The sequence below is a fragment of the Zosterops lateralis genome (assembly GCF_965231275.1).
Source record: "Zosterops lateralis genome assembly, chromosome: 11".
Taxonomy (NCBI): Eukaryota; Metazoa; Chordata; class Aves; order Passeriformes; family Zosteropidae; genus Zosterops; species Zosterops lateralis.
Window position 1 is genome coordinate 1,256,661 of NC_139771.1, and position 26,949 is coordinate 1,283,609.

General features: G+C 36.8%; 1 protein-coding gene across 1 annotated transcript in view; it reads right to left on the reverse strand.

Moving 5' to 3' along the window:
- CACNA2D3 (calcium voltage-gated channel auxiliary subunit alpha2delta 3) overlaps positions 1–26,949 on the reverse strand; it is a gene marked incomplete at both ends in the record, with an annotated part of 408,746 nt that overhangs the window by 212,544 nt on the left and 169,253 nt on the right. The window contains 4 exons of the mRNA XM_083869455.1: positions 7,521–7,595; positions 16,105–16,255; positions 16,342–16,402; positions 18,684–18,815. Coding sequence (XP_083725581.1) covers positions 7,521–7,595; positions 16,105–16,255; positions 16,342–16,402; positions 18,684–18,815 — 419 coding nt within the window. The remainder of the gene's footprint in view (positions 1–7,520; positions 7,596–16,104; positions 16,256–16,341; positions 16,403–18,683; positions 18,816–26,949) is intronic.

Consider the following 26,949-nt stretch of genomic DNA (forward strand, 5'->3'; position numbering starts at 1 on the left):
CATGCCTATCCACACATGCTGTAACTCCAAATGGTCCTGGGACATACTTGGCAAAGATTTATCAGATTTGTGAAGATGGACTACATCAGCACATAAACAGGAAAGAAAAAAGAAAAAGAAAAAGAAAAAGAAGAAAAAAAAAAAAAAAAAAAAAAAAAAAAAAAAAAAAAAAAAAAACCCCACACAATTAGAAGGCCTGTGTGAGGTGGGAGAGTGTGGGAGAGTGATGTTCACTTCTGTGTCACAGGGAGGTTTACCCAATGTACTGACTGATAAATGAGCAGCACATGTGTAAAATGCATTTAGGCATCACCCCATTCCAAATCCTTTGTCAGGGCAATTACTGTTACCTTATAATGATTATCCAACTCCTTCGGTTTCCTAACACGTATTGAAAAAGAAGGGGGATTTTCTTGGAAAAAATAATCATAAAAATAATGCTGAATGAAGAGCTCAAGATTCAATATACTCAGATTAAAACCAAATTCTTCTTAAGTAAATTAGTTATTGCAATAGAAAACGTCAGACCAAATTTCAGTGCTCAGGCCTACTGAAAGTTTTGAGGGTATATAACAGCTTGACAGTTTTAAGAATAGACTTTAGTGAAACTTTACTATTTTAGGGTTTTTAACAGCCAAGCAATGCAGTTGATTTCTGACAGAGATGGATAAATAAATATGCAAAAGTAATTTGCTGAAATAAAATTCAATATGCAAAATTTGTATTTACCAACCTCTTATTGGCAATTTCACTCAGCTTCTTTGCTGAATCAGTCTTCTGGTTATTTAATTTCTGGTAATTGCATAGAAAAATAAAACCTTTTTGGAAATTACACATTACATCTGTCTATTTCTGTCATTCGAATTCACGCTGGGGTAAGTTCTTGATTTAGTTTGGAGTTACTGTGCCTATCTGTGCATCTAGAAGATGATATATTTCATCTGGAAACATTTACAGAGAAATATCCTCAACCCATATATAGTACATTAAAAAAAACATATAAAAGAGGAATGTATATTGTAATATTGTTACTTTAAATCTGAAGTTACATTAAATCAGATTGTCATCCAATTCCTTTGGGGTAGGTAAATTGTAACATGGAGTTTCTCAAAGATGAAAACCTCTTGGCCCAAGAAAACTAGTATTAAAATCGGCAGTTCCACATGTTTGTAATTTGTGGAGAAAGTGCAGACGGTGACAGAATAGTGTCTGAACTATTTCCCACTCTTTTTTAAATTTGTGTATAGCAAATTGATACACTTCAAGGTAGCAGCTGTTTAACACTAATGCCAAATTATAAACTAGTCTGGTAAAATTCAAATATACCTTGCATATTTTACATTACTGAACCACATTTAGGATCACAGATTAATTTCAACCTCAGTTATGCTACTCAATGTAATTACAGATTTAATTTTTGTGATAAACGAAACTAAAAGCAATTTCTGCAAATTAGTGATAGATTACAATATGCACATATCTAAACTGAACTTCACTTACGTATGTGCCAACACAAAAAACTGTGACAATTGCTAGGCTGTGGAAACTTTTAGAAACAAGTGGAGACACAGTGACACCTGCCATATCACCTGACATTATAATGATTCCAAAACCAAATTACTATATTTTCCTATTGTAAAATGAAAGTTGAAACACTCTATCTTGGAAGCATTCTAGTACTGGGATGCCAGTGTGAATCTTAGGAAAACCAGTGGCACATATATTAACACCACTCACATCACTGTCATATCTGAAGTTGTAACTTTGTCTTTTACAAATACAGCAAGCAAACGCCATTCAATAAGGTTTCTGAAAAGAAGAATGCTTTCTGAAGTGTACCTGACAGAAATTCAAGGTTCAATTAGATCCTCATTGCTCTGAAAGCTACACACAACAAGCACTTACAGCAGCAGCAGTTTTGCAGAAAATTAATAGAACAACTTGCTCAAAACCTGGGAAAGTTTCTAAACGGATTATACTAATTATACTGGCATGTCCTCCTTGTAGGTTGTTGCTAGCAGTAAAAAAACCCTAAAGTTAAATAAAGATTTACAGCTCAAGTCTGCATCACTTGGCTGTTCTTCAAGCTGGCAGGGAAGAGGTCTAGATGCTCGGAGCCATTACTTCTTTCAAAGTATCTTCACACTTTCTTAAAGAAAAGCACATTACATGCTGGAGACTGGGGGCTGAAAACATGCTTTCGCCAACCTTTGTTCCTTTCCCATCACAAAAATGCACGGATGTGCTAAATGTTAAAATGCTTAATGATATTAAATGTATTTGGTGTCCCTCAAAAATCTACTGAAATACACCAGACATTTATTAATGCTTTAACAAAGGAGTGGGCTTGATCATGTAACCCCTAACTTGTTACAGGTTAGGTTAGGCTTGCTCAAAAAACATTCCTGCTTTTGCTACACCAATCACCGTGAAATCTGTACCAGTCTTCAAAACATTAATTCAGCAAGGCTGAACATTGCAGAGGTAAAAGTACTCATGCTGTATTTTCTTTTTTGTCTGACTGCTCTCTTTACTTAATAAAACGATGCAGGATCAAGAATCTTTGGCATTATCACATAAATCAAATCTAACTTTTCACCCCTTATTAATATAGCTGTGAGAAGACAGTTCAGCTCAGATATTCCAGCTGAATCTTAACTCTTAATTTAAGTAAAGTTGCAAATGGAATAAAGACTGCATATTCTAGAGGAAAAGAATGCTTCATCAATAATAACTGGGATGCTATTCAAAGAGAAATGCAGCTTCCTTCCTCTGTGCACTTTGTACAGATTTTACTCTTTGTCAGGTATTTGTTCTTACCTGAAAGACAGAGAAAAATGAAAGCAGAGGGATGGAACTGAAGTTGGCTTTGTAATATCTTTCCTAATGCTTGCAACAGGAAAATAAAATACATTGCTGAAGGGAGAAAGTGGATATAAGAGAGCTACAATGCTGTAAATGCTTTTTCATACTTTAATGAGAGTGGATTTTTTCTTATAGGTGAGTAATTCTCGTACTACTGTGGTCCAGAAAATAATTGTAAATGTTCTAGAGCCAATGTGTGGAAGTTAATACGGTGTTTACAATACTGTTTCCATCCCAGAAAGAGAAGAGGTGGGAGGGGATCAAGAGTGACAGTGTTTCAATGAGAAAATGTCTAAACCAGACAGCCTTTTTTTTATTTTTTTTTCTAAGACTAATTGAATTTTCTGAAAGTCTGGTTCTGTGAGAGCCTGTTACATTCCCTGAACATTATGGATAAGCATTCCTGCACCCATCCCTGAATGTAAAAGAGCATGTATATTTGCTACCCATAATCCCACTGAGCATTCAGCACCAACACCACTAAGAAGCCCTCATTTCCCAGGCTGCTACAAGCCCTGAGGCTGAAGCTGTTTCCTGTAGCCTACAAAAAAATCCTTCCATTCCCTAAAGCCGCTCCCAGGACCCGTTTTACCTGAACAGGTATGGGAACAGAAGAGGCTCCGGCTGCAGCCCAGGGGGCAATGGCAGGATTCCCCCCTGCCTGAGCCTTGGAAAGCCAAGACTGTGGCTGGAGCAAGGCTCGGGATGAGTAGGGCTGACCCTGCTGACACCATGGAGCCCTCAGCAGGAGCAAACATCACACTGGGCTCTCCCTGAAAAGGAGGACTTGGTCTGTTCCCACATCCAGCCCTGCCCCGGCTGCCCCCTTTGGACAATTTAACCCAATTTATTCTGCTGAGACGCCTGTTTTGCCCTTTAGCTCTCTAGAAATGAAGCGCAAGTGAGAAGGACAGCTACTCTTCCAGATTCCGTTTGTTTTGTTAAAATTGAGAGATTAAACACGATTCAAACAACGCCATTCAGCAGTGACATCCTCAGAGTGGAAAGATCCCACCTGAAAACATGTGAGCCTTGCAGAAAGACAGCAAAATAGTTCTTCAATAAATAATTTCAAGACAAATATAGACTGGGGCACTGATCCTGTGAGAGCAATTTTTATTTGGAGTTATTGACACAGCTGCTTTCCTCGTGAGATTAAAAGCTCCAAACATCTCAGAATAATTTCTTACCTCTGCTCCTAAGAACTGTCTGGTTTTGGTACAAGTGATGTCAGGTGGACCTAGATGAAGTTAGCAAGAACTGGGGTGTGCATCCGGGCATGTCATAAGGGGGATTTTTCCTTGAAGATCATTTAATGGGAATTTTTTATATTGGAACTCATATATTATGAGAAAAAATAATTAAAAAAATAATAATAAAAAAATATAAAAAAGAGAGAGAGAAATATAATGCCAAAATGGTAGAAATTCAAATTTATTCAGTATAAGCTAATAGTTTGGTAGAACTGTTTGGTTACATGCAGGTTTCCAGCCACAGTGCTGCATTAAATGATACATGTCTTAAGAAAGGTCAGGACTATTAAAAGCAACAGAAAACAGCGGTAGAGTGAACTGTTAAAAAGTTAGTCCCTGCAATCATCAGCATCATACATCTCCTCTTTCCACATAAAAGAAAACTATAGCAATATAAAATACCACTACAGCAAAATTTAATTGTTTCTATTTAAAGTTATCATTTGAGAATAGATATTTGCCAGCTAAAGAAAAGGTGTTCTTTTTTAAAGTACTCGCATTTCTTTTGGTGCTAGTAAAGTTTGTACTGTTAGTAACAGATGTGATCATCCTTGCACCAATTCATTTGAGGAGAATATTTGACATAAAAATGAAGGATAGAAAGTTCAGAACTAAATATATAGCTACATTTTCAGACCTAGGTTGGAATTGAAATAAATCAGGCACATGTAGACATATGTAAACTGAAACAATAGATTATATCAAAACATTGCCTGTCAATGTCCTGCTCTACATTGCCAGTACAGAAACATGGTCATATGCTGATAATGACTGCTGGAAAAGCTACAAAACACAGTGTTTGTCTTGATAGTCTTCTTGTTATTTTATCATTTAGTAAACAAAAGAGTTAATATTATTACCAGTGAACTTGCAAAGGATCATTTACCTTATAAGACTGGCTGAGAAAGTGTAATTTTATCTACTTTTTTCTGATATTACAATGGATCAATGGCAATTACAAACACACATACACACACACAAAAAAAAAAAAAAAAAAAAACCAAACAAACAAACAAACAAAAAAAAAACCACACACACACAAAAAAAACACCTACAAGAGTAGTCTGGTGTATCTGTGAGACTCACAGAAATAAGAGTTATAACCTAAACAGTTGAATACTTCTGATGAGTTTCAAAACACAGCTAAATACTCTAATACCTCTGGACCAGTCCTGGAATGGGTGCATGAACAATGTTTTAGGACATCTTTTTTCTCTGGGCCTGACCAAATAACTATGAATTCAAGAGAAATTTTGCAAGTTAATTTAGTGAGGTTTTGATGAGGCCCCCAGGTAAATTTGCTGTGTCAGTACAGTCAAATCACACAGTATCACATCTTACAACAGTATCAGATATTTCAGAAAGCTGTTTTTAACTGGGCTCAGGAGCATGATAACTGAATTACTTCTGTAGGATTAACTGGCTGTCTACCTCCTTGGACAATCTTTACTCTGTACTCTGAGCCATACTGGGGACAATGGAACTTTTGTGCCTTCTAGTTTAGGCAAATAAATTTTTAATTTCATTACAGTGTCTAGAAAGATGATATAAGAACATATAAGCTCACATATAAGAAAGAAATGAAGATTGGCAAAGTCATGGTATATACAAGTGCACCAAACTATTACAAGCTACCTATCTCAGGTTTTTTCTCTAGTTCTGGCCTTTCAAGGAAAGAACGTGAAGTACCCCACTAATATAACCAACTAAAAAAATGTCATATTTAATTATTCCCCCAAACCTTGCATATATTATTCAGTTTATAGACAAAGAACAAAGTTATTCTGTAAATAAATAAATAAATAAAGAGTAATTTCACTAACCAGAAATTATATGAATGTTTACTCTGAAAAATATAATATGAACTTTTACTTAGTTATTTTGAAAAATTGAGCTCTGTTCATAAAATCTGAGCATCATCTGGGTGGCATAAAAACTTTTTGATCAATTAAAATAAATCTGACATTAAGCAACATATGGGTGTGGGGTAATCAGTTGCAGAATGATGGAAAGGTTAACTGTAGGATTCATTCCAGACATCTGGGCAATACATTGAATCTTTAGGTCTGCATCTAGAACTTGCACAGATTTTGTGTAGCTCACTTGATGCACCCACAATAAAGTGCTTGTTTAGAAAGCTGCATCAAAATTCACAAACAAGGGACTTCAACATTAAATTATTAGAAACAATTCATGCCCACATAGCAACCAAATGATATTTAGATACCCACAGTGGTAAATATAAAATATATAAAAAAGAAGAAGCCCATGAAGAATAATTTTTATAGGACACAGATAAAATGCAAATAATTCTTGGGAGTAATACAATGGAGTAAAGATCAGCATAACAACATCAAAAACCATTTTGTCTTGGTAAACATAAAGAGCCCCAGCACTGATACACTTCAAAGGGTGTTTTCAGAGCTGTTCTCCACTTCCTATAAAAGACCAATGACAAGGGGAACACAAATGAACCAGCACATTGGGTGCTGATCAGAATTCAGTGTTGACCTGAAACTTCCCTTTTTACTTTCTTTTAGTGAAAATAGAAACTCCTTAAAGAAAGACATGTGATTCTGCCCTCTCCAGCCATAGGCAAGACTCAGGATAGATGGAAAAAACACTTTAAGAAAAGAGGAAGCCTTAGCAAGGAATAAACTCTATAATAACAGACATGGCTCATTTTAACAGGCCTTTCCCCCTTCAAGAATCACAGGGCTTTTCAACCATCTTATTTCATAATTTCACATGGCATAAACAATTTTACCTCAGCTCCTAAAGCTGTGTGCACAGAACCACTGCAGAAAACTGTCAGGCAATAAACTAAACTTCAAGCTACAGATTCATACTGTAATCTCTCTTCAAATAAAATTTGCACTCTAGCCATCATAATAGAGTTTTTTTCCTAAACAATTCTAGCAGGATGAAACTAATCTGAACATTTTCACAGAGCATTCTTAAGTGAGTACATTATTACACTGACCGACCTGTTTGGAATGTTAAATTCTTTTATTCTTAGTATTACATTTATTTGGAGATGTTACTTCAACATTAGTGTTACTTTGAGTTAAGAATGCAATCTCTTCCTCAGTAATTTTTGTTAACAGAATGATAGTTCAATTTCAAGCGGTTGAAATATTTTACTTAAAGTAATTACCAAACTTTATTAACAGTATATTTTCAATGACTCCTGCAATTTTCCATTAAGTTTATTCAATCAAATTGACTAGGAGCTTATTTCTTTCTTTCTATGGAGTCATATAAAACTCCTTTGAAATGGTATGAGTAGAATAATTAATAAATTTTAATAATGGAATGCATTGTACTAGGAAAAGATCATTATAACACATTGTTACCCACTGCATCCCAGCTTTCCACTGTTTTGTTACTTTCATTCCTTACCTCTTTGTTGGCTCTGTCTGCTTGAACTAATGTTCCATTCAGACACGGCTCTACATAGTGGAGTTCTTCATTATACTACAGTAGGAAATACAAAGTATGATGAAAAATTTAATTAAAAGCTTGGAAGATACAAGTCAATTTAATGACTTAGAACTAAAGTGAATGAAATGTGCACAGAAAGCAAGAACAAAAGGATTTTGTTCACTTCTAAATACTGACTGTGGTATTTCTTTTCCTTTTACATGATTCTTAATTTTTCAGAGGTTTATAATTCTAAAGGAACATTGAATGGATTAAGTCCATTAAGTCCACCAAAACTCAGGTGGACTTGAGGGTACTATATACCACTAGCTGGCAAAAATATCCTTCAAATTCAAATCTGGATAATATTAAGAGATCATGTTTGATACATCACAAACTGAACTCCCAATTCTTTTCTACATATAAGAAAAGTCCTGAAAAATACTTGTGGTACTGTCTAACCCTTTAAAAGGTTAATACTGGAACAACTACACCAAAAAAATCTGTAAATTGAATCAATCCTATAAATGACTGACAGTTTTCAAAATTTCAGTCAGTCATGAATATGTTGCAGATCTCAATGGAATTATCTGGTTTTTTCACAAGCTGTAGGTAAGTTAGATAGCCTAGTCTTATATTCAGAAGCATCCTAATCATTTTAAAAAATGAAATCTCATCTGCAGTCAGTAGAACTTCTAATGGATGATTGATTGAAATTTGGACTTGTTTTAATCTTTTAAACCTTTGAACACAAGTGAAATTAATAAAGAAGTACCTTCAACAAATAGTTTTCTAACCTGAACCTTAACTGCAATCCTTCTCCTGCTAAGTTAATCTCCTTTAGAATTGGATAACAGAGATCAAACTGTAAGAACTTTGCATCTAAGCTTTAGGTGGTTTCATCCTTTCATAAAGCGCTAAGTGGACCAGAAGATCCACAGTAAACAACACAAAAACAACCAGGGAAAACATTTCATTAGATGAATGTAAGCATTTACTCCCTTCTTCCTCCACCTCAGTGGGAACAAAGAAAGCTCTCCAATAAATGACTCATAACAAAAAGCTGCTTAGACAGGGGTCTCTGTCACTGTGAATTCTCACTGTCTCTCTCTGCCTGTAGCTCCAAATTTGCTCTACTCCCTTCAATTTAACACCACTCCTCTCTCTACACCACAGACCCCTGCAAGCTGATCCACTTTGGACACCTGTCGTCACCATTCATTCCAGCAATGCACTCACTACTCAGCACATTCATCACCACATAATTACTCTTGCATAGGGAAGAGTACTTAATTTGAATTGCATGAAGGCACTGTGCCAGATTCAGTCCTCAGCAACAAGGGACTATAAACCCAGAGCAACTCACTATAACTGGATACACAGATCATTTGTATCAGCATCAGCATAGGAACTGGTTATATAGAAACAAGAAAAAAACATTTGAAAGATATACACACATCATTTCTGCAGCAGATTTGCATGCTTCCCTAATTGTTTTATTGCCATCAGTGTTAATTCAATGTATGAGAGTGTATGGACTTTTCTACTGTTCCTTAGTTAATACAAAGTACAAGGCAAAGGCTTCTAGAGCAGTTTAGAGTCACCAAGAGTGTCCCATGTGCTTCTCAGCCTCATAATAGTTTATTGATCTGATAAGTGATGTACATTCCCCTGTAGTTTCTCTCCTCAGACCACTTTCCAATCTATCTCTGAAAAGTCATTGCAAAATAATAATGCCAAATCTACACAGCATCTCTTATTATAGTTCAAAGTCAAGACCATACTCCATTCTATTTTAAAAAATAAAATACTGAAAATCTGTGGTACACAGACTGGTACATAAGCCCCTATTCCCAAGCTTTTTTCTGGCCATACACAGGTTTTTCTCAAATCTTCTTTAATCAAGATGCTGTCCAGTGAAGCTTCTTCTTAGTTTTGTCTCTGTAGCTGTCATTGGAAATGACAAGAGCGTACATATTCATCTTTATATCATACCAGGCACAGTGTCTGCCAACATGCAATAAAATGCTAAAGGCTTAAACACCTGCATGTAAGTAAATTCAAGGTTTCCTAATGTTGTAGTAACACCACTTTATTATTATTATTATTATTATTATTATTTTTAAGGTCTATATCTACCAGCAAATAAATGAAACTACTTCCTACTCTATCAGGCCTTGCATCTAAATAGTTGTAATTTCTGTCTATTAGGTTTCTGTAAGATTTAACTACTATTTTGAGTAACTCATGCTATCAGCTATTCATAGAGACTGCAGTTGCACCACAACGCAGAGAGATTCCCAGTAGTTTCCCACTAAGCCTTCAGTGTTGTGCAGGATAAAGGACATTCACACTTTCAGTGAGGATGTGCTTCAAGTCCCTCCACAGCCCCCTTTCATAGAAGCAACCTGCTCAGAAAAGGGTAATTAAAAGTTTTCATTCTCACATAGAGACCACAACTGCACAGAAAATGATCCTTCTGAAACCCAGAAAAATTGTGTCACTATTTCCACTTGTGGCATCTAATTCACCTTGAGATTGTTCCTACCAAACATATGTTAAGCAATGTAGCATACATGGCAGAAGTAGCTGGATGGTGAAAACTTGTGAAAAGGAACCTATTATGTAATGGTGTTCCAAGAGAAAAAGCATAACTTGGAAGTGTCGTCTGTGTTGTGCACCTATTGTAGATATAAATGAAAACACGGTAAGAAAAATCTTTATATGAAAAGCTATAGAAGCTTCTCATGGTTTGAATTCTTGCAAGGGTGCAAGATGACCTATTTGATTTTTGCCTCTTTACTAATTGGATACATTTTCTAATCATTTTTAAAAATCTCAAATATAAACAGATGGAAAAATTCACTGGATAAAATTATTTTAGTTCCTAATGAAATTCCCAAAAGAGCACCTGCCTAAGTCCACAAAAACTGGAATTCTGATGTAACATGTGAAAGCATTCAAGCAGCATTTGCTACTTAAACTTGCATATCCACTTGATAAGATCCTTAGTGTAACTGTAAATTTCTAGTAGAACACCTAACTTGTGCTTCATAGCATGTATTTGATTTCTTTGCCCTTGTCACAGGGTGTTTTACAGTGATATTTGTGATGCCTTTCTTTTAACAGTGCCAAATCTTTAAAGAGCAAGAAGTGAAGAAATTCTCTCCTCTTCCATTTCCCCACTACCTCATCAGCAATTTGTATTTAGTCCTGCATTTCTTCTGACATGTAAAATTTCATATTTAGTGAAATAACTCCCTGATCTGATTAACAACTGTTGCCTTCACCAGCAATGTCCAGTATAGATGTCTTGTTAATTTCCCTCAGTGAAAGCCTGCATTTGGCTTTTCAAGAGTTCTTGCATTATGTTTTCTCATGTTTCCTTGTGTTACACGTCCCATTCCTCCATACCCTGGCAGGTGACATCTCTGCACAGGACAGCAGTCACAGCAGTAGGTGGGAGAGCTGATACCTGCACAATAGCTGGGAATAGCCTGTTTGGCTGAGGGGAAGGAGGTAAAAATTAATCACCTTACTTCCTGAGCTCTTTCAAAACCCTGGGTTACTCTTGTAAGTTAAACATGTAATTACACTGATATTTATTATTTTATTTACATAGTTATAGTTATCTGTCTTATTACTTCACATTATTTTGTCCCTCTTCTTGTTTCTTTGCACAACAGGCATAAAAATGTAAGTGGTCTAAAATGTGGACTAAGAAAAACCACAGAGTTATTTAGAGAGCCACAGAGTTATTATTCTATAATAAGATATAATTCATATTCTGAAAATGAGATATTTATGGTTTAAGCACACCTACAAGTAGTATACATTTTCCTTAGCATTTTCCAGATTTCTTCGTCACATTTAAGCTGCCTGGCACAAGGTCCATAGAAATAAATTAAATTCCCATTTTGTTGTGCAACAATACACAAGATAAAATATTTCACATTATATTAGAGCATACTCAGATATCAAATTCAGCCCAGCCTAAGAAGCCCATCCAGAAAAGGAACCAAAGGAATCGGTGTTTTCATAGTTTACTGGGCTGAAAAAGTGGCACACAAGCACAACCCACTGCTTGGAGACTTCATATGGAGGTTTATTTTCACACATCAGCTCTACAGAATCTGATTATTCTGGAAGGCTGAAAAGTAAATTTATCCATGGTCTATTCTGTAGGGAAAAAAAATTTTAAAAATACTACTTATGTTGGAAAATTCTACATATTAACACTGGGAGCTATACTACTGTGCTTTGAATTAAAAATACTTTTATTCTAATCAATTTTGCTAAAAGGATGTGTCTAAAGCAGTAAAATTAATTTAACATCCTTGGCTCGGTTAATATTTTGCTAATTCAACATAGAGTTTGTATAAAAGCATTTTAAAATTTTCAGCATTTGACAAAATTAGTACTTGTTTTATGATAATATTGTTAATTTAATGCTTGACTTGGAATTATACTTCAAAGTGAATTGGAAAAATATGTCTTTTCTCTTGTTGCAGATATCTCTGTTCATTTACCAGTGAACTGACCTTAAATTTGAACATAGGCAGCACAAAATCGCTCTTGTATTTCAGGTTTTTGGTTTTTTTTTTTTTTTTTTTTTTTTTTGCAATTCAATCATCTAGTCTATCAATTTCAGATGGATATTGCAACAACCTACCCATGACAGCTAAAATGATCTTTAACATTATCCTTTTATGCTTATCCTCTGGAAAGACCTACAGTTTTTCTGCTCTCTCTCTCTCTCTCTCTATATATATATATAGATATATATATATACACACACACATATATATATACATAGATATACAAAAATATATACAAGTATTCATTCTGTTAATCACTGTGCATAATAAAGCCATCCTGACAGTCAGAGTCATGCAAGTTCAAAATTTTGCTTCATCTAGTAAGTACACATTGTTTGTCCAGATTTCCCACACTAATAAAGCTTTTATTCCACCTCAGATTTTGGTCTGGGGAGAGAGTGTGGTACTTGGCCATTTGTCTGGGACTTCCAGATGCCTAGGAGCCCTCACAGAGCAACAATTTGGAGCGGCCTTTCAGAGCAGTCATTCTGAGCAAGGATCAGTGTGCTGTTTGAAGGTTCAGTCCCCACCATCTGGGCACAGCAGATCTATTTTTGCACACACTGCACAGCTGGACAGCTCTGGAGACAGAGGGGATCTGCTCATACAGAGGGCCTTCCTTGGACTGACACATGTGTATCTTACCTACAAATGAAACTACTGTCACATCAGCAGGCTATGCCTGAATTACAAAGAGTAAGATATAATCTCACAAACATTTGTCTACAGATAAAAGCTGTACGGGATTTTTGGTGCTTTCACACCAAGCAGCCTCCTGTGTGGGCTTTGTTGTCTCGTGTTTTGATCACTGAAAACATCTCCGTTCTTGACAAATTTCATTTGCCCTGCTGGCACTTGGTCAAAGCAATGCTTCAGAAGCAATTTCTGCAGCTAACATAAATCACAGTGACTGGCTTTACTGTGGCTCCTCACTATGTCTTTCGCACACCACATTTTGAAAGCAGTTCATGGTTCAGCCCCAGCCACCTGTGCCATTCCTCATGAACTCCTATCAAAATGTGGTGCGTGAAAACTATGAACTGCCCATTCCTTTCCCCATAGCACAGGTCTCTCTTGCTGGTTTGTTCCATTTTCAAGCAAATCAATTTTTTGTTTGTTTACAGTGTTATTTTTTTTGCCTTCTGAGACAGCAAGAGGAAGCTGAGTCAGGGGAGGTTTAAATTATATACCAGGAAAAGATTTGTCAACCAGAGGGTGCTTGAAGAGTGGAATAGGCTCCCCAGGGAAGTGGTCACAGCACCAAGCCTGCCAGAGCTCAAAGAATGTTTGGACAATTCTCTCAGGTATCTGGTGGGATTCTTGGGATGTCCTGTGCAGGGCCAGGAGCTGGATTTGATGATGCTGATGGATCCCTTCTAACTCAGCATATTCCACAATTCCATGATTTAGTACAAAACAACTCCCTACAAACTCTTCCTGCAGAACCCCAAGGCAACAGGACAGCACTTTAGCCCCTTGCCACCACTCCTGTCATGCTCTCCTTGCTCCCCCTACATTTCTGTGGTACCTCTTTCAAAGCAATGAATACCTTCATGCTCATATTTGCACATCAACATCCTATGAAATTAAACAGCTGAGCTGGTAGGCATAAAAACACATTCTCCATTGCTATTTCTACTTATTTAAACAAGCACACACATATCAGTCCTAAAAGAGGTTCTAGAGAGGAGAGAACCTACAGAGGAAAAAATTACCTCAGACAAATGATGTAATTAGCACAGTAATTAGGTTTCTTTCTAAAAATTCAGAATTTCTGATACTAGCCAAGCACTGCAGGAGGACTGCAGAGTGGGAGAGGGCCACAAAGTGCCTGTGCCCTCACAGCCAGTTCCTGTCAGCACCTGGCTGGAGATGCTGCAAGGTGCCCAAATGCAGGCACAGCAGGCTGGGGGCTGTAGTGCCTGGAAAGAGCCATCAGCAGCTGGAAACATCTGGAAACACAGCTGGGAAAATGTCCTGGTGCAAGGGATGTGCTGCTGGACACCGGGGGCTGTGGGTGACCCACACCAGGGTGAGGACACCACTGAGGGAGTCAGGCTGAGCTGGGGATACCCCTGGGGGACTGTAGCTATGAGTGACCCAGCTGAGGGGGAAAACAATGAGCAGGGAAGCTCCAGCCAGGAGGGACAGGGAGAAGCTGCAAGGACAGAACTGCTGCTGGAAACCAACCCCTGTCTCAGCTGCCTCGGGCGCTCCTGCACCTCACCCTGGGAGGGGAGAGACTGGAAAGGCAGCAAAGGTGCTGGGCACAATTTCAGCCTGGGCAGCTGGGAGGAAAGGCTCAGCTGGGTGATCCTTTCCTTTTCTCAACACAAATTGATCAGTGATCAGAAGCTTGTGTAATTTGACAATAATTTATTTAAAAAATTCTGTGACTCCCTGGTGTTTTGCGTACAGCTCATTTCATTTTCACATAAACTTTAAATTGGAAAAAGTGATGATTAGCTTTTGCATACATAAAAAGGTATTAAAAAAGTTACTTTTAAAAAGCTTTTTTAAAAAAGTATTTGCACAGTATTTCTGCAGTACTACTTAGGCAAAATAATTAGTTTGGATTCAAGGTATGTATGGTTTTTGGTTTTGGTTTGGAGTTTTTTTCTTGTTATAGATGAGCCTTTTGATTTTCCCACAGTAAAATTTTCACTTAAAAAAACCAACTTTTCTCTTTTTCTTCCTAGATAATTCACAGTAACTGTTACAACTACTGATAAACAGAGATTACACACCAAAATTTGGCTGGTCAGGCATGTTAGTAATTACTCTAGTTGAAACATTCTTTCAACTTACAGAAGTTATTTAGATTACAGTTAATCACATTTTTTTAAGGACAGTAAATGCTTTTTTAATAAAGTATTTAGTATCTCTTTATAGAACATTTCTAGTAATTTTGCAATTATCATGCAAGGAGATTAATATGAAAGATAGTCTGACCTGCTTGCTATACATTAAAAATACAGTATATGTACATATACTTCATGCACACATACTTCATTTTCTATACAATCTCAATCATTTACACTTGTGGTTTTGGGGTAATTTAATTTAGTACACAAAGGACACTTCCCTTGTAGCAAAAAAAAGGCCAAAATCTTCCTTATATTCAAGAACTTGAAGACATTTACTCTTTGGAGAAAACCATTTATTTATACAGTATTAGCAAGAGAATATCAGAATAAGAAAATTAATGTAAGAACCAATTCCTCCTCCCTTTCCTCCCCTGCAAATCATAGTTCTGATGTCAGTTTTGGATTTGTTGAAGTCATCCCTAACCACAAGATTAATCCCATTCCTCTAAAGTACAGTAAAACCAGCCTCTTGTCATAGCTTTAAAACTTGTACCTGTACCATGGAAAACTCACTACCGCACACAAGGGGAGCTACTGAGGATCTGATTTCTCACTGTTAGTAAACACCAACAACCCCTCTACACAACTTACACATACATACATTTCAGACCAGAACATGAACATTCAGCAGTTATGTTGGCATTTTATCATGCCATGCAAGCCTTAGCAAAAGCTAAAATCTGAATCTATTACTTCTTACATTTTTACCCATTTTGCATATTGCACTGTATTGCAGATGCTGAGGGGGAAAAACAGGGGGAAGGCAGACACATCCTGAAATGAAAAGCTAGGTAATATACAAATTTCAAGCAAACTAAATATATATATATTACTATTCTTTGCAACCCCAGACTGAAGACAACTTCTTTAAGGGGTTTTAAATTGCAAGTCATAGACAAACAATCTGAAATCTCTGACACCTGAAGAATCTTGCACTGAGAAAACACAACATCTGTCCAGTGGGTTCAGATGTCATCTTATCCATCACCTGTCTGCAACATTTTTCAAGTGGCTTGTGTGAAGTAAAACATGACAGATAGCAATAAATGATGGAAGAAAAATAGTAAAAAAAAATAATAATAATCCTGAGACACTCACAGCAATTATATTGAAGAAGTCATCATCTCCAAGGGTATCCAAAATAGATGAAACTGTCTGTTTTGCAATAGTCAATCGAAGCCCTTTCATACTGCCACTGACATCCACTAAAATTACCACATCTTTTGGAGAAGTTGCTGCCTGGATGTACCTGAGATGAAAGACAAAACTTCTTTCAAATACTGAACATTTCATCATTTCAAATTTCTTAAACATTGACAGTCAACAATTGCCTACCACTTTCTGTTTCTGCAGTCAAATGCAATGACTCCATTCTCATCAGGTTCCCATTTAATTCCTGTTTAAAAAAATAGATAATAAAATATAAAATTAAATTTTCACAGTAACTGTTCAAAATTTATCTGTGGTATTGGGACTAAGTAGCAGTTAATGGAGTTTCATACTTCAATCTAACAAGCAGTGCCATCATAATATAGGAAATACTGGGAGGAAGAAAAGTTCCTTAATTAGGGCAACCAGAAATATTTTTTTTCCTCACTCCTTTTTAGTCTGCTGTAAGGTGAAACCTCTTCAGGCCTATTATGTTCATTCACAAAGTTCTTGCCATTCTTGATCTTTGGTTCTGGCAAGCTTTATCACATCTTGCCAAGTCCTTTCCAGACCTCGAGCACTTCCTACCCATGGCTGACTCCAGCACCTCCCGTTACACAACCTGCTTCACTCACAGCTCATACTCTGAATTTGCACTCATGTGGAATCCCCTCATTTTTAAGAAGCTGAAATGTGATCTTACACTCCTTATCTCCTCCCTTTACCCAAACCCCAGACTCCTCCCCTGGAATACCTGATAAAACCCTTCCACCTTGCCCCTGCTGGCCTCTCCCCCACTCTCTTTCTGCCTTCTCCTCCCTGCCTGGCTCAGGGCCGGGGTGGGGGGAATAAGTGGATTCTGGTGCTTAACAAAAGAGAGATTTGTTTCCTCTGCTTCCCTGTGAGGCATTGAAGACTGTAGTCAAAATAGATAGTGCTGAGATAAGGTAGCTAGGACTTCCCTTTTGCTAACAGAAGCCAGACTGAAGGAACTGATAAGGAACTGATAAATCATGGGAGCTGTCAAACTAGGCTTCTGCATCCTGAATAATCAATAGACCCTATGAACACAATACAATCATAAATCAAACAGTCCTGGGAAAAACACGATTTAGCTGTCATGAACACCAAAGGTTAAAAAGTCAAGGGAGGAAGACCCATCTTACTTCATCATTTTGGGACCCCACCCTATAAAAAGACCACCGACCCATTTCAAAGAACAAACTACGCATGCTTGGTGGCTTTTTGGGCTAATTACCATACGAAGCGGGGAATGGGAGGTATCAGAGCTATGAATATGCATTTATAGTTTGTGTATTCAATACTCCTGAAGATAAAAGACCCTGTGATCATCTGTAAATTGCACGTGTGTTTCTGGGAGCGATCCCGCACGCTGCCCGGCGTCGTAATAAACATACACTTTCTAACTTTAAACTGTTAGAGAGTCTTTGTCTGTCATAGTTGGATATTGGTATTAGATCAATATCCATAGTTTTTTAATAAATCACCTGCTGGCTCCTGTACCTCCCTGAACACGATGACCACTGTAGCCACACGCTGCTGCACACTCACAGCACTATGAAGAGGTAATATCTCCTGGTTGCAGGTCAGAAGAAATATGATAAAAATATCACAAAGGAAAAAAAAATGACAGGGGAATTCTTCCTGCTTTTTACACTCATTTTCTGGCACAAAACAAGAAATAGCCTTGAAAAGAAGGACTAATATTTGAAATATAACGAAGCCTGGGAACTGAAATATAATCTAAAACTAACACAGATGTAGTAGCCATCACTCTCAGCCACTGTCAGACACACAGGCTTAGAGTGAACTTGTTTAAACTCCAAACTCAGAGAAACATGGCTTGCTAACCTTCATCAACCAAAGGAACAATACCCACTATGAGCCTGATTCAAAGTTACAGAAGCTGAGAATCAGTTTATTTGACTTCATAGTTTATTTTAATATGGTAAATTTTGTATAGGATTAAACATAAAACTTAACAGGCAACAATATAGGTTTTAACCTATTTATATTGAAATACTAGAAGTGATGTGATTGCATTTTATTACAACTAGTGTGAAAATAAACTTTCAAACAAGTTTTTTAAATCTTGAAATGTAAATCTACCGGGTTAAGTCAAAGTTTAAAAATAGAACAGCAAATAATGATGAAGTCTTACTGTGTGCATTGATAGAGCACAAAATTTAAGTTTAGTACTGTATGAAGGCTCTAAGACTTTTGCCCTCCTTCCTCACAGCCTGTTTAGAAGTTATTTTTCACATGTGTGTAAATGTCTATCTAAATAAAAATTTTTATGAGTATGTGAGTTATCATGAGGGTTTCACCTACAAATAGAAATTGGTAGAAAAAGCTCAAAATTTTCAAAATGTTGATTGGGAATCTCTCTGAGAACTAGATGAAGTAAAATTAAACCTGCAAGTATCTGTGACAGTCAAGCTTTGTGACAATACTCAATGCAACCATAGCATTCTTTACTATATTTTAAGAACTTCTCTTCTTCCTACCTGGATATTGCCTGAAAAATCCTTTTGCACTTCCAAAGTACTGCCAGATGAGAGAAGGGTCACGATCAAAGTTATCAACAAACACCTTATTTAAAGATTCTGACCAATAAACTCCATTTACAATGGCTGGATCTGGAAAAAAAAAATAAAGAGAACACACACACACACACACTATGAAAAGTGATTTTATCTAAGTAGAATCCCGTGAACTCTACCATCTTCATCTTATTTAGTACCCAAAAATCTATTGACTGAAAACTGTTGCAAAACGGTTTTAGTTTCCTCTGTCAAATAAGTGATCCAAAAATAAAATTTCACTTAAAGAACAGAAATACAGCTAAATAGAGCAGAGAAACCTGGTACTACTTTTTAGATAAGTTAAAATTGCTCTTTACAGCACCTATATTGAACCACTTGTTCTGGAGAACATAAATAAGTCAATCTAATTTAGATTATTTACTCATTGTAGCTTCCCTAAATGCATGGCATGTCTAATGGCAACACTTTATTTTTTTAAACATTAAATTTGGTTAAGTTTGAAAGTTTTCATGTTGGAACAGAAAGTGAAATACCTTTTATTTTGCACTTGAATTATGATATGTATAAAAACACAACATCTCATGGCAAATTCCACTAGTTGTTATTTGGAAAGCATTGAACTCACATTCCACAACAATTACCCATTAGTTTCTGTTTCCACAGAAAGAGAACTACAAAGCAAATCCTTGATGCTGAAACTGCTCTGTTGAAGACATCCCTAAAACTCCAGGCTGCCCAAGTACGCTTTTAAGCTTCAGATTTGGTTCAATAGTGGGAAATGAGAAATCAATGAACATGTCTTAGTTACTGGATTTCAAACTGTGAATTCTGAATGGTGAAAAACAATTAAGATACAGAATACTCCCAGTTCAACCTTATGTGAAGTCAGCAGAATAGAAAGGAAAAAACAGAAGTGAAATCACAGACGTATTATTTAATTTGCAGAAGTGTGCATACATGAATACACAGTAACATTTGCCCAAGCATTTGAAATAAAGCAGCCATTAGCTTGCAAAATAATGTCACTGTACTGATTTCAGAAGACTGCTTCAAATGTGATTTTAATGGAGTGGAAAAAAGGCAAATTATTATCTTCCCCTGCATTCATGAAGAAAAACAGCAGAAAAATGGAAATGTCTCAGCTACACAACTTTGCATGTTGCTTTCACCTAAATATTTAGGGTTATATATAGATGAAATGATGAAAAAACAAGGTCAAAACAACTGATGTTGTTTTTAAAACACTGCAGTGTAGTTACTTGTTTCTCTAGAGGATTAAATGTGCACTTAAAATCTGCCACACCAGAGGCATATCAAACCAATTGATGTCACTGGTCCAAGGGCATTGCTTCAGTCCTGCCCAGCTGGCAAAACCCATTGCCCAGTTGTTTCCCGATCTGATGTTACCCCAATAATGAGCTGTGACCAAAACATTACAAATCAGTTCTTGAGACTGAGATCTATCATTGGTTTGTAAAAATATGCTCCTATGTCAGCATTCCAAAACATCAGCCCACCGTTCAGCATTTACACATTACCTGAGATGTGAAGCATTAAAATGAGAATTCTATTCCAAAGCCCACAGGAAATTCTCTGTACCAGTTCAAACACTGATATTCTGATTCTGCTCCTACGCTTCATTTCTAATGGAGTATCCAAATCACTACAAATTGCAGCGGCACTGTTGACTCAGCATTACAATCCTGAGATAAGGCAAGAAATTTAATTTATCTTAGAAAAGAGCAACGAAGTCCAGAGGGTTGGGTTTGGGTTTTGTTCTTTTACATTTCCTGGTCTGGCTAGAAAAGTCTGTTTAGAGGAAAACAGAAGGCACCATTTCTCAAGCCTCTAGAGGGTTATAGGCTCTTTATATGCCCTTCAGTCATCAGGATTAGTGAAAAGCCAAACAAATCAAACAGAATAATTCTATATTAATTTGTACTTAAAATAACCTGCAGTACTTCTTAGCAACTTATGTTTGGATGTCATTCCAAGACTGCCATTGTACCTTGGTATTTTACAGTTTTATCAATTCATTGGATGTCTCCTACCCTGGATTCTTCAGGGCTTAATTTTAATGTCCCTTCCTAATGAATCTGAGCTCTAATGGATCTATGGGCAGAAGCCTCTGCCTCACCACCCAATGACAATTTTATTTGAATTCTATATGCATTCTATGAGGTCATGACACAACTTTAGTCATTCACCACTTAAGTTCTGAATTGAAGTCCTTCCAGTAGCATATTAAAAATATATTAGTATATATAAAAAATACAAATATTAATCACTTTAAAAAAATCATAATTTCAATACGATTATAAATATAACTATAAATATATATTATAAATATCCATGGATATTTTGGATTATTTTTTTAGACTGTCTGTGAAGAGCCACTTAACATGTTTATATATCCACATTACAGATTAGAGAACTCCATGGAAATAAAATCAGGAAATTTTCCCTGAACAAGTCTGGTGGAGTCTATATTCTGCATTAGGCTGACAACACTAATCATCCAACTGCTGATCATTCTAAACATTAATTCAGTGACTCTGAAACTAATAGACTTATTTTTTTTAGCTGGAAGGATCATAAAGCAGGCATTTTAAATAAGAGAGCACAACTAAAATGTGACCTATACTCACTGTGCTCCTTCAAAATCAAAGCTGGTGACAATTCCTTGCCTTCCCATACCCTGTATGTCTGTTGTTCTGGCTGCTCTTTTTACAATATATCAACTTATGTTTTAAGCAGCAACCACTTTAATAAAAGAAGCAAATAGGGCCAGAGTCAGTTTGATCCTTGTAATAAGAGGAAAAGTGGTGTAGGGACAAATGTAGCCCCAGTACAAAAGAGCAGACCTGGGACGCGTGAGTCTCCACTGGCTGCTGCACCTGCAGGCAGAAGGATTTCCCACTGAAGCTCTTTGTTCTGAACTTTGTAACGCGCTGTGTGGGTGTATCTCTGTCCACACACACCATCCCAGATACAGCTGCATTTCTGACCGTACGATCTCATTAAAATTTTACACTCTCATCACCCAATAACCTGTATGTTAAAATTCCTCTGGGCAATTTCTAATTTTAGTATTTACACTAAACAGTTAAAATTCCCCCAGTATTTCATTTAGAAACAGTATTCATAAGTTTTTCAATTACTGGAGGACAACATCTGCATCCCCCAGATAGTTAAATGTCAATAGTGGTAAATTAATCTGTGTGAATATTCAGAAATTTGGTGAGGGAGAAAAAAAAAAGAAAGGTAAAGCTGAATATAAATGCAAAATCATTCATGTGATGCTATGGGGCTCAAAGATAATAAATATAAATAGCTTTCACCACAGCTCTTGAAATATAATTTCTGCTTTTGCTTCCTGCCAGATAAAATATAATTAAAATATTCCCTTTCCCTTGTCTTTTAGATGAGCTGGTTTGCAATTATATGGGATTTTGCTCCACCATTGTTTGTGTAGCTGTTACCTGTTTTTACTGACATTTGACATAAAACCAACCTCCAGGAAAATAGGTACAGTGACACGAAAATGAAATGAGATTGCCAAAGAACAGTATAAATTCGTGTAGCAATTAAGTGGCTGTCACAGATCCTGCTGGCCAAAAAAAGACTGAAGTCTCAACAAAGGCAAAGAAGGTGCACAGACTAAAAGATGTGCAACAGTCAAAGGTAATGATTTGTTGTTGTTGTTGTTCACAGGATCCATAAAAGTATCTAGAGTATGCTATGTCTATAGAACAAAAGTAACACCTACACAACCCATTTTGCATTTCAGTTATTGCAGCACGTTTTACAGAAAATAAAGGAAACCACTGAGGAACTCAGGAACTATGAAGAAAGTGTGGAATACTTCTCTTTCTTGCTTTACTATCAAGAAAAGAGAAGATACTTAGTCTTATCCACCTTTTCTATTCCTTTTGTGATAAAATCATTACTTTCTCCTGAAAAGCTGCCAAAGATGCTGGCACTGAAAATGATCTTCTCTCCTGTAATATCTGACAGCCTTGATGGCAGCCCTAAACTGCAGAGCAGTTCTGTCACACCATGAAGCAAAACAAGCACAACCTACTGCACAAGCACTGGAAAAGGAATGCAAAATCCAGCACTCTCGCTGGCTCAGAGATAGCAACAATATTAGCTTAGTTTTTATGACATTGACAACATATTGAGTCTGGTCATATTTTAAAGAATAACAAAATCACATACTTTGCTGGGACATATACCAACAATCTAATAATTACACTACTCAAAACTAAGATGAATGCTTTTCAGGGTGGTCCAGCATATTCAAGAGCTGCGGCTGGATGCCAGTTTTGGCAAGAGCCTTCACTTTTTTCCCTCTCTTCCCCTCTCTCTGACTCCAGGGTAATGTGGATGCATCAGCTCACAGATCAAAGCATCTGGCCATCTGTAGACATAAAAGAAGGTGTTTGTCCATTTTGCTTCATGCGCTGGAAACTGTTCACCAATGTCAGAAATCACATTCTCTCCTTGGAAGAATATGGGATGGTAAAGGCTTCAACTATGTGACTGTACAAAGGCATTGCAGTAGGCATTTAGTGCCTTCATCTTCTAACATTTCCCTAATAACTTTACCCTTCTCCTTTGAAGTGGCAGCAGAAGAACTGGAGTATGGCCAGATGTGTTTATTTTTATGCTGTTTCATGAGTGCATTTGGGTGATGCTTTGTATTGTTTTATGCTGCTGTGGGTGATAGAGGGGTTTTTTGTTTGTTTCTGGGGGGGGATTTGTAATTTTTTTTTTTAATTATCAAGATGGACTGAGATTCAACTTTAGCTCAATTGAAAGCCAGAATTACAGCTGCAAATTTCTCACTAAGAGCATTCTGGGATAGAGACTAACTTCTGTCTCCTAAAGGCTTGCCTTCTCATGAGTTATAGAAAATGTCCTGCAGCAAATCATTGGAGATTTGAGCCCACTTCACCCATTTGGTATTGGCCTGGCTGGATTCCTCTTAACTTCTTAGATGTAACAGCAAAAATCAATCAGTGTGGGGGCTGAACAGTGGGGCAGGTTAGAGCAAACAGTTGGAAACAGCATATAGGCACCATCAATGAAAACAGTATATTATCATCTCTTTTAAATTAAAGGAGAAACTCAGAGCAGAAGTCAAGAGCAGGACAAAATAGAAAGATGGTGCTCTAATGGAGTTGTTGTCCCAGGAGTCACATATATGGGGCAGTTAGACCTGTTTCTAACATGCTCCTAATAGAGGGGATTGCCCACCCAGCAACTGCTTTGAGCTGAGAGCTAAAGTCAGAACCCAGTAATCCTGACAGATAAATTAATTCATGTTACTGCAGATGGGATATTTCTGTGTTTTCAGTGAAACATACTCATTTCCACATTTCGCATTATACAAATTGAGGACAGTAAAAATGAAAGTACGGTAAGAAAATACCACACCACAGAACCCTAAGATGCCACAATGTAAAGAGAAAAGGTGAACAACACAGAAAATCACTGATAGAAATGGTTTTCCAAGTGGAAAAGGGAAAACAGGAGTTAAGAAAATGCAGGAATTAAGCAAATTGAACAGAGGCCTTATATCCACTGCATTTTCATCACAGAAGCAAAATTAGTCATAATAGGAGAGTAATTATCAGCAGCCAGGAAATTCAAACCTCTAGCAAGTGGCAGACCAGGAAAAATGTCACAAGGAGCAATAGAAGAAGCCAGTAGAACATGCTGCAAATCAGGGAAAAAGAAAGCAAATGTGACTGCTGCTAAATCCAGCCAACCATGCTGTAAAACATTTAATGCACAACATACCAAAAGGGACAATTTTATCAGAGCTATAGTCAAAGTGATGTATGACAAAGGCAAGGCCCAGCCTTGGAAATAAAAGTCATCCTCACAGAAATTTCTCAGTGACAGATCCATCCAGCAGTCTTACAAAAGCCCTTTGAAACACAAGACCATGCAAACGTGTTAACTGGCACTTCACAAAAAGTGTCCCCTTCCTATTGCACAGATATTCAGACACACAGAGTTACAGAAGCAGGCTGACTTAATGGCACAGTGCAATTGGGACTGAAAAATAATGTTTTGAAGGAGGTTCCAAAGTCATCCTGTGTTTTTCAACACACCATGCTTCTAGCATACAGCAAATGGAGGCATGAAAACCTTTAGAGAGAAATGTTTAAGTAGATAAAGTGCATTGGGCAGATAAAATACAGTTGCATTGGGCTAAAATAAATTAAACCTCTACTGCTCTGTTCCTGGGAGCACCAACAAAGTATGAATGTGCAAGTACTGGATATAACAGCACACTTATCTACTACCATGGCAAGCCACCATCTCTTATCCTCTCAAATCAACAGGCCCTTACTTCTCTTGTGCTTTTATAATCCTTGTGCAGCACCTCCTTGCACAAAAGACTGCAAAATTTGAGTATAATTGAAGTTTTGCTCACACAAGATATGAAAATGTTCAGCAGGTTCTAAAGCCTCTGTAGATAGCATTAAAAACACTGAGCAGATGTACAAATATATCTTGGGATGAGTACATTACAAAATCCGTTATGCATTCTTAAACACTATTTACTCCTTCAGGAATGTGCCAAATAAAAAGCTGCAGGACACCTAAATAAACAAAGTATGCTGCAAAAATGTCTTTGTACATTTTTAGCCAAACAATATTTTGAAACAGTTTATATTCTAGCCAAGCACACTAATGCTTAACCAGAAGAGCAAGCAGCCTTCCTCTTCACACAACACATACCCTAGGAAAAAAAAAAAAAGGGTCTGTGCAATGTAGCAGCATGGAGAAACAAATTCTTACAGTATTCTAAAACAGTAGACAAAATGAATATGTATATTTAGATATAATATTATTATTCTTTGTCAAATGTCAATCTTCATCACTACATAGTAAAGTTACAGTTTTTAGTTTACCAGACAACCATTTAATTAATGCATTTTCACTCCTAAAGGTTTTCAGAAACCCAGGATTATTGTCACTCTCTTGTCCTTTAAAGCAACAAGGAAGTGGGGGTGGCATGATTGACAGAGGTGCATCAGGTCAAAAAGCCTCTTAATATTGTACCTGAGATAGTGTTCAGCAATAAACATTCACAGGCTCACATTTGTCAAAAGGCAAAGCCCAGCTCTGAGTAACTAGGCAACAGCTGCTGGATCAGGAGTGGGAGAGAGTAGGGCTTTCTAGAGGAAATACTTCACGTTACCATGTAGCCTGGATCTGACATCTAGTTGCCATGGTGATGAGGATGTATGAGAAACACACAGATTAGATCCACAGCCGGAGACAGACTAGAACACAGCAAAGATAAAGCATAGTACACATCTTGCATGGCCATGCCAACATTTCCAAAAGGCTTGCTGTTAAAGACAGAGGCTTGAGAAAAAAAAAATTAAAAAAAAAAAAAAAAACAATCTGTGAAGCTAAACCCCTACTCAAGAACAAAGCAGCAGACTGAGTAAATTCTGGGAATCAGATTTAAGGCAGAATTTAAGCAAAACCAGATGGAAGAAGCAGAGAAGTCCGTGCATCTCTAACCAACACGCAACAAGAGTTAAAAGAAATATGAGAAGATAGGACATTCCCTGCAACCTTGATTAAATCTGTTGGACTAAGAAAACTCCTTTTAAATTAAACAATGTCCATGTTAAGAAGACAGCACAAACATTGTCCTAGAGACCTTAAAATGTGAAGACAAACATTGAGGGGAAGGATTTCAAAACATAAACACAGTGGTCCAGGACAGTATGTGACCATGAGTATTTAAGTAACAACTCCAGGATGTCAAATGTTCAGAAGCAAAGTCCATAAAATCATATACCACAGTGACAGACAAGATTTTATTTCTTAATTTCACACCTTAGAGGAAAATGGTTTTGCATATGCGCTAGCTGCAGATTATAATCTTTCTGCATCACTTGAGAAATTAATTTTTTTTGGTTCTAATATTCTAGAAAATTGGTAATCTCAATTTTGGCAGCCAGTTGGAAGGCATTGATAGGAAAGTATGACTGAATGATATTCATAGCTCTTTTTAAGTATCAAATTGAAAAAATCTAACTTAATCAAAAAATGGCTGTGGTTCATCACATTTCAATATCTTTTAAAGAAGGCTCTATTACATGCAGCAGATTTTTTTTTCCTATGCAAGCAAAACTTTTGATTAGAGTCTGCATTTATTGACTTGTAGTGCATAAACTTATCTTTTAAC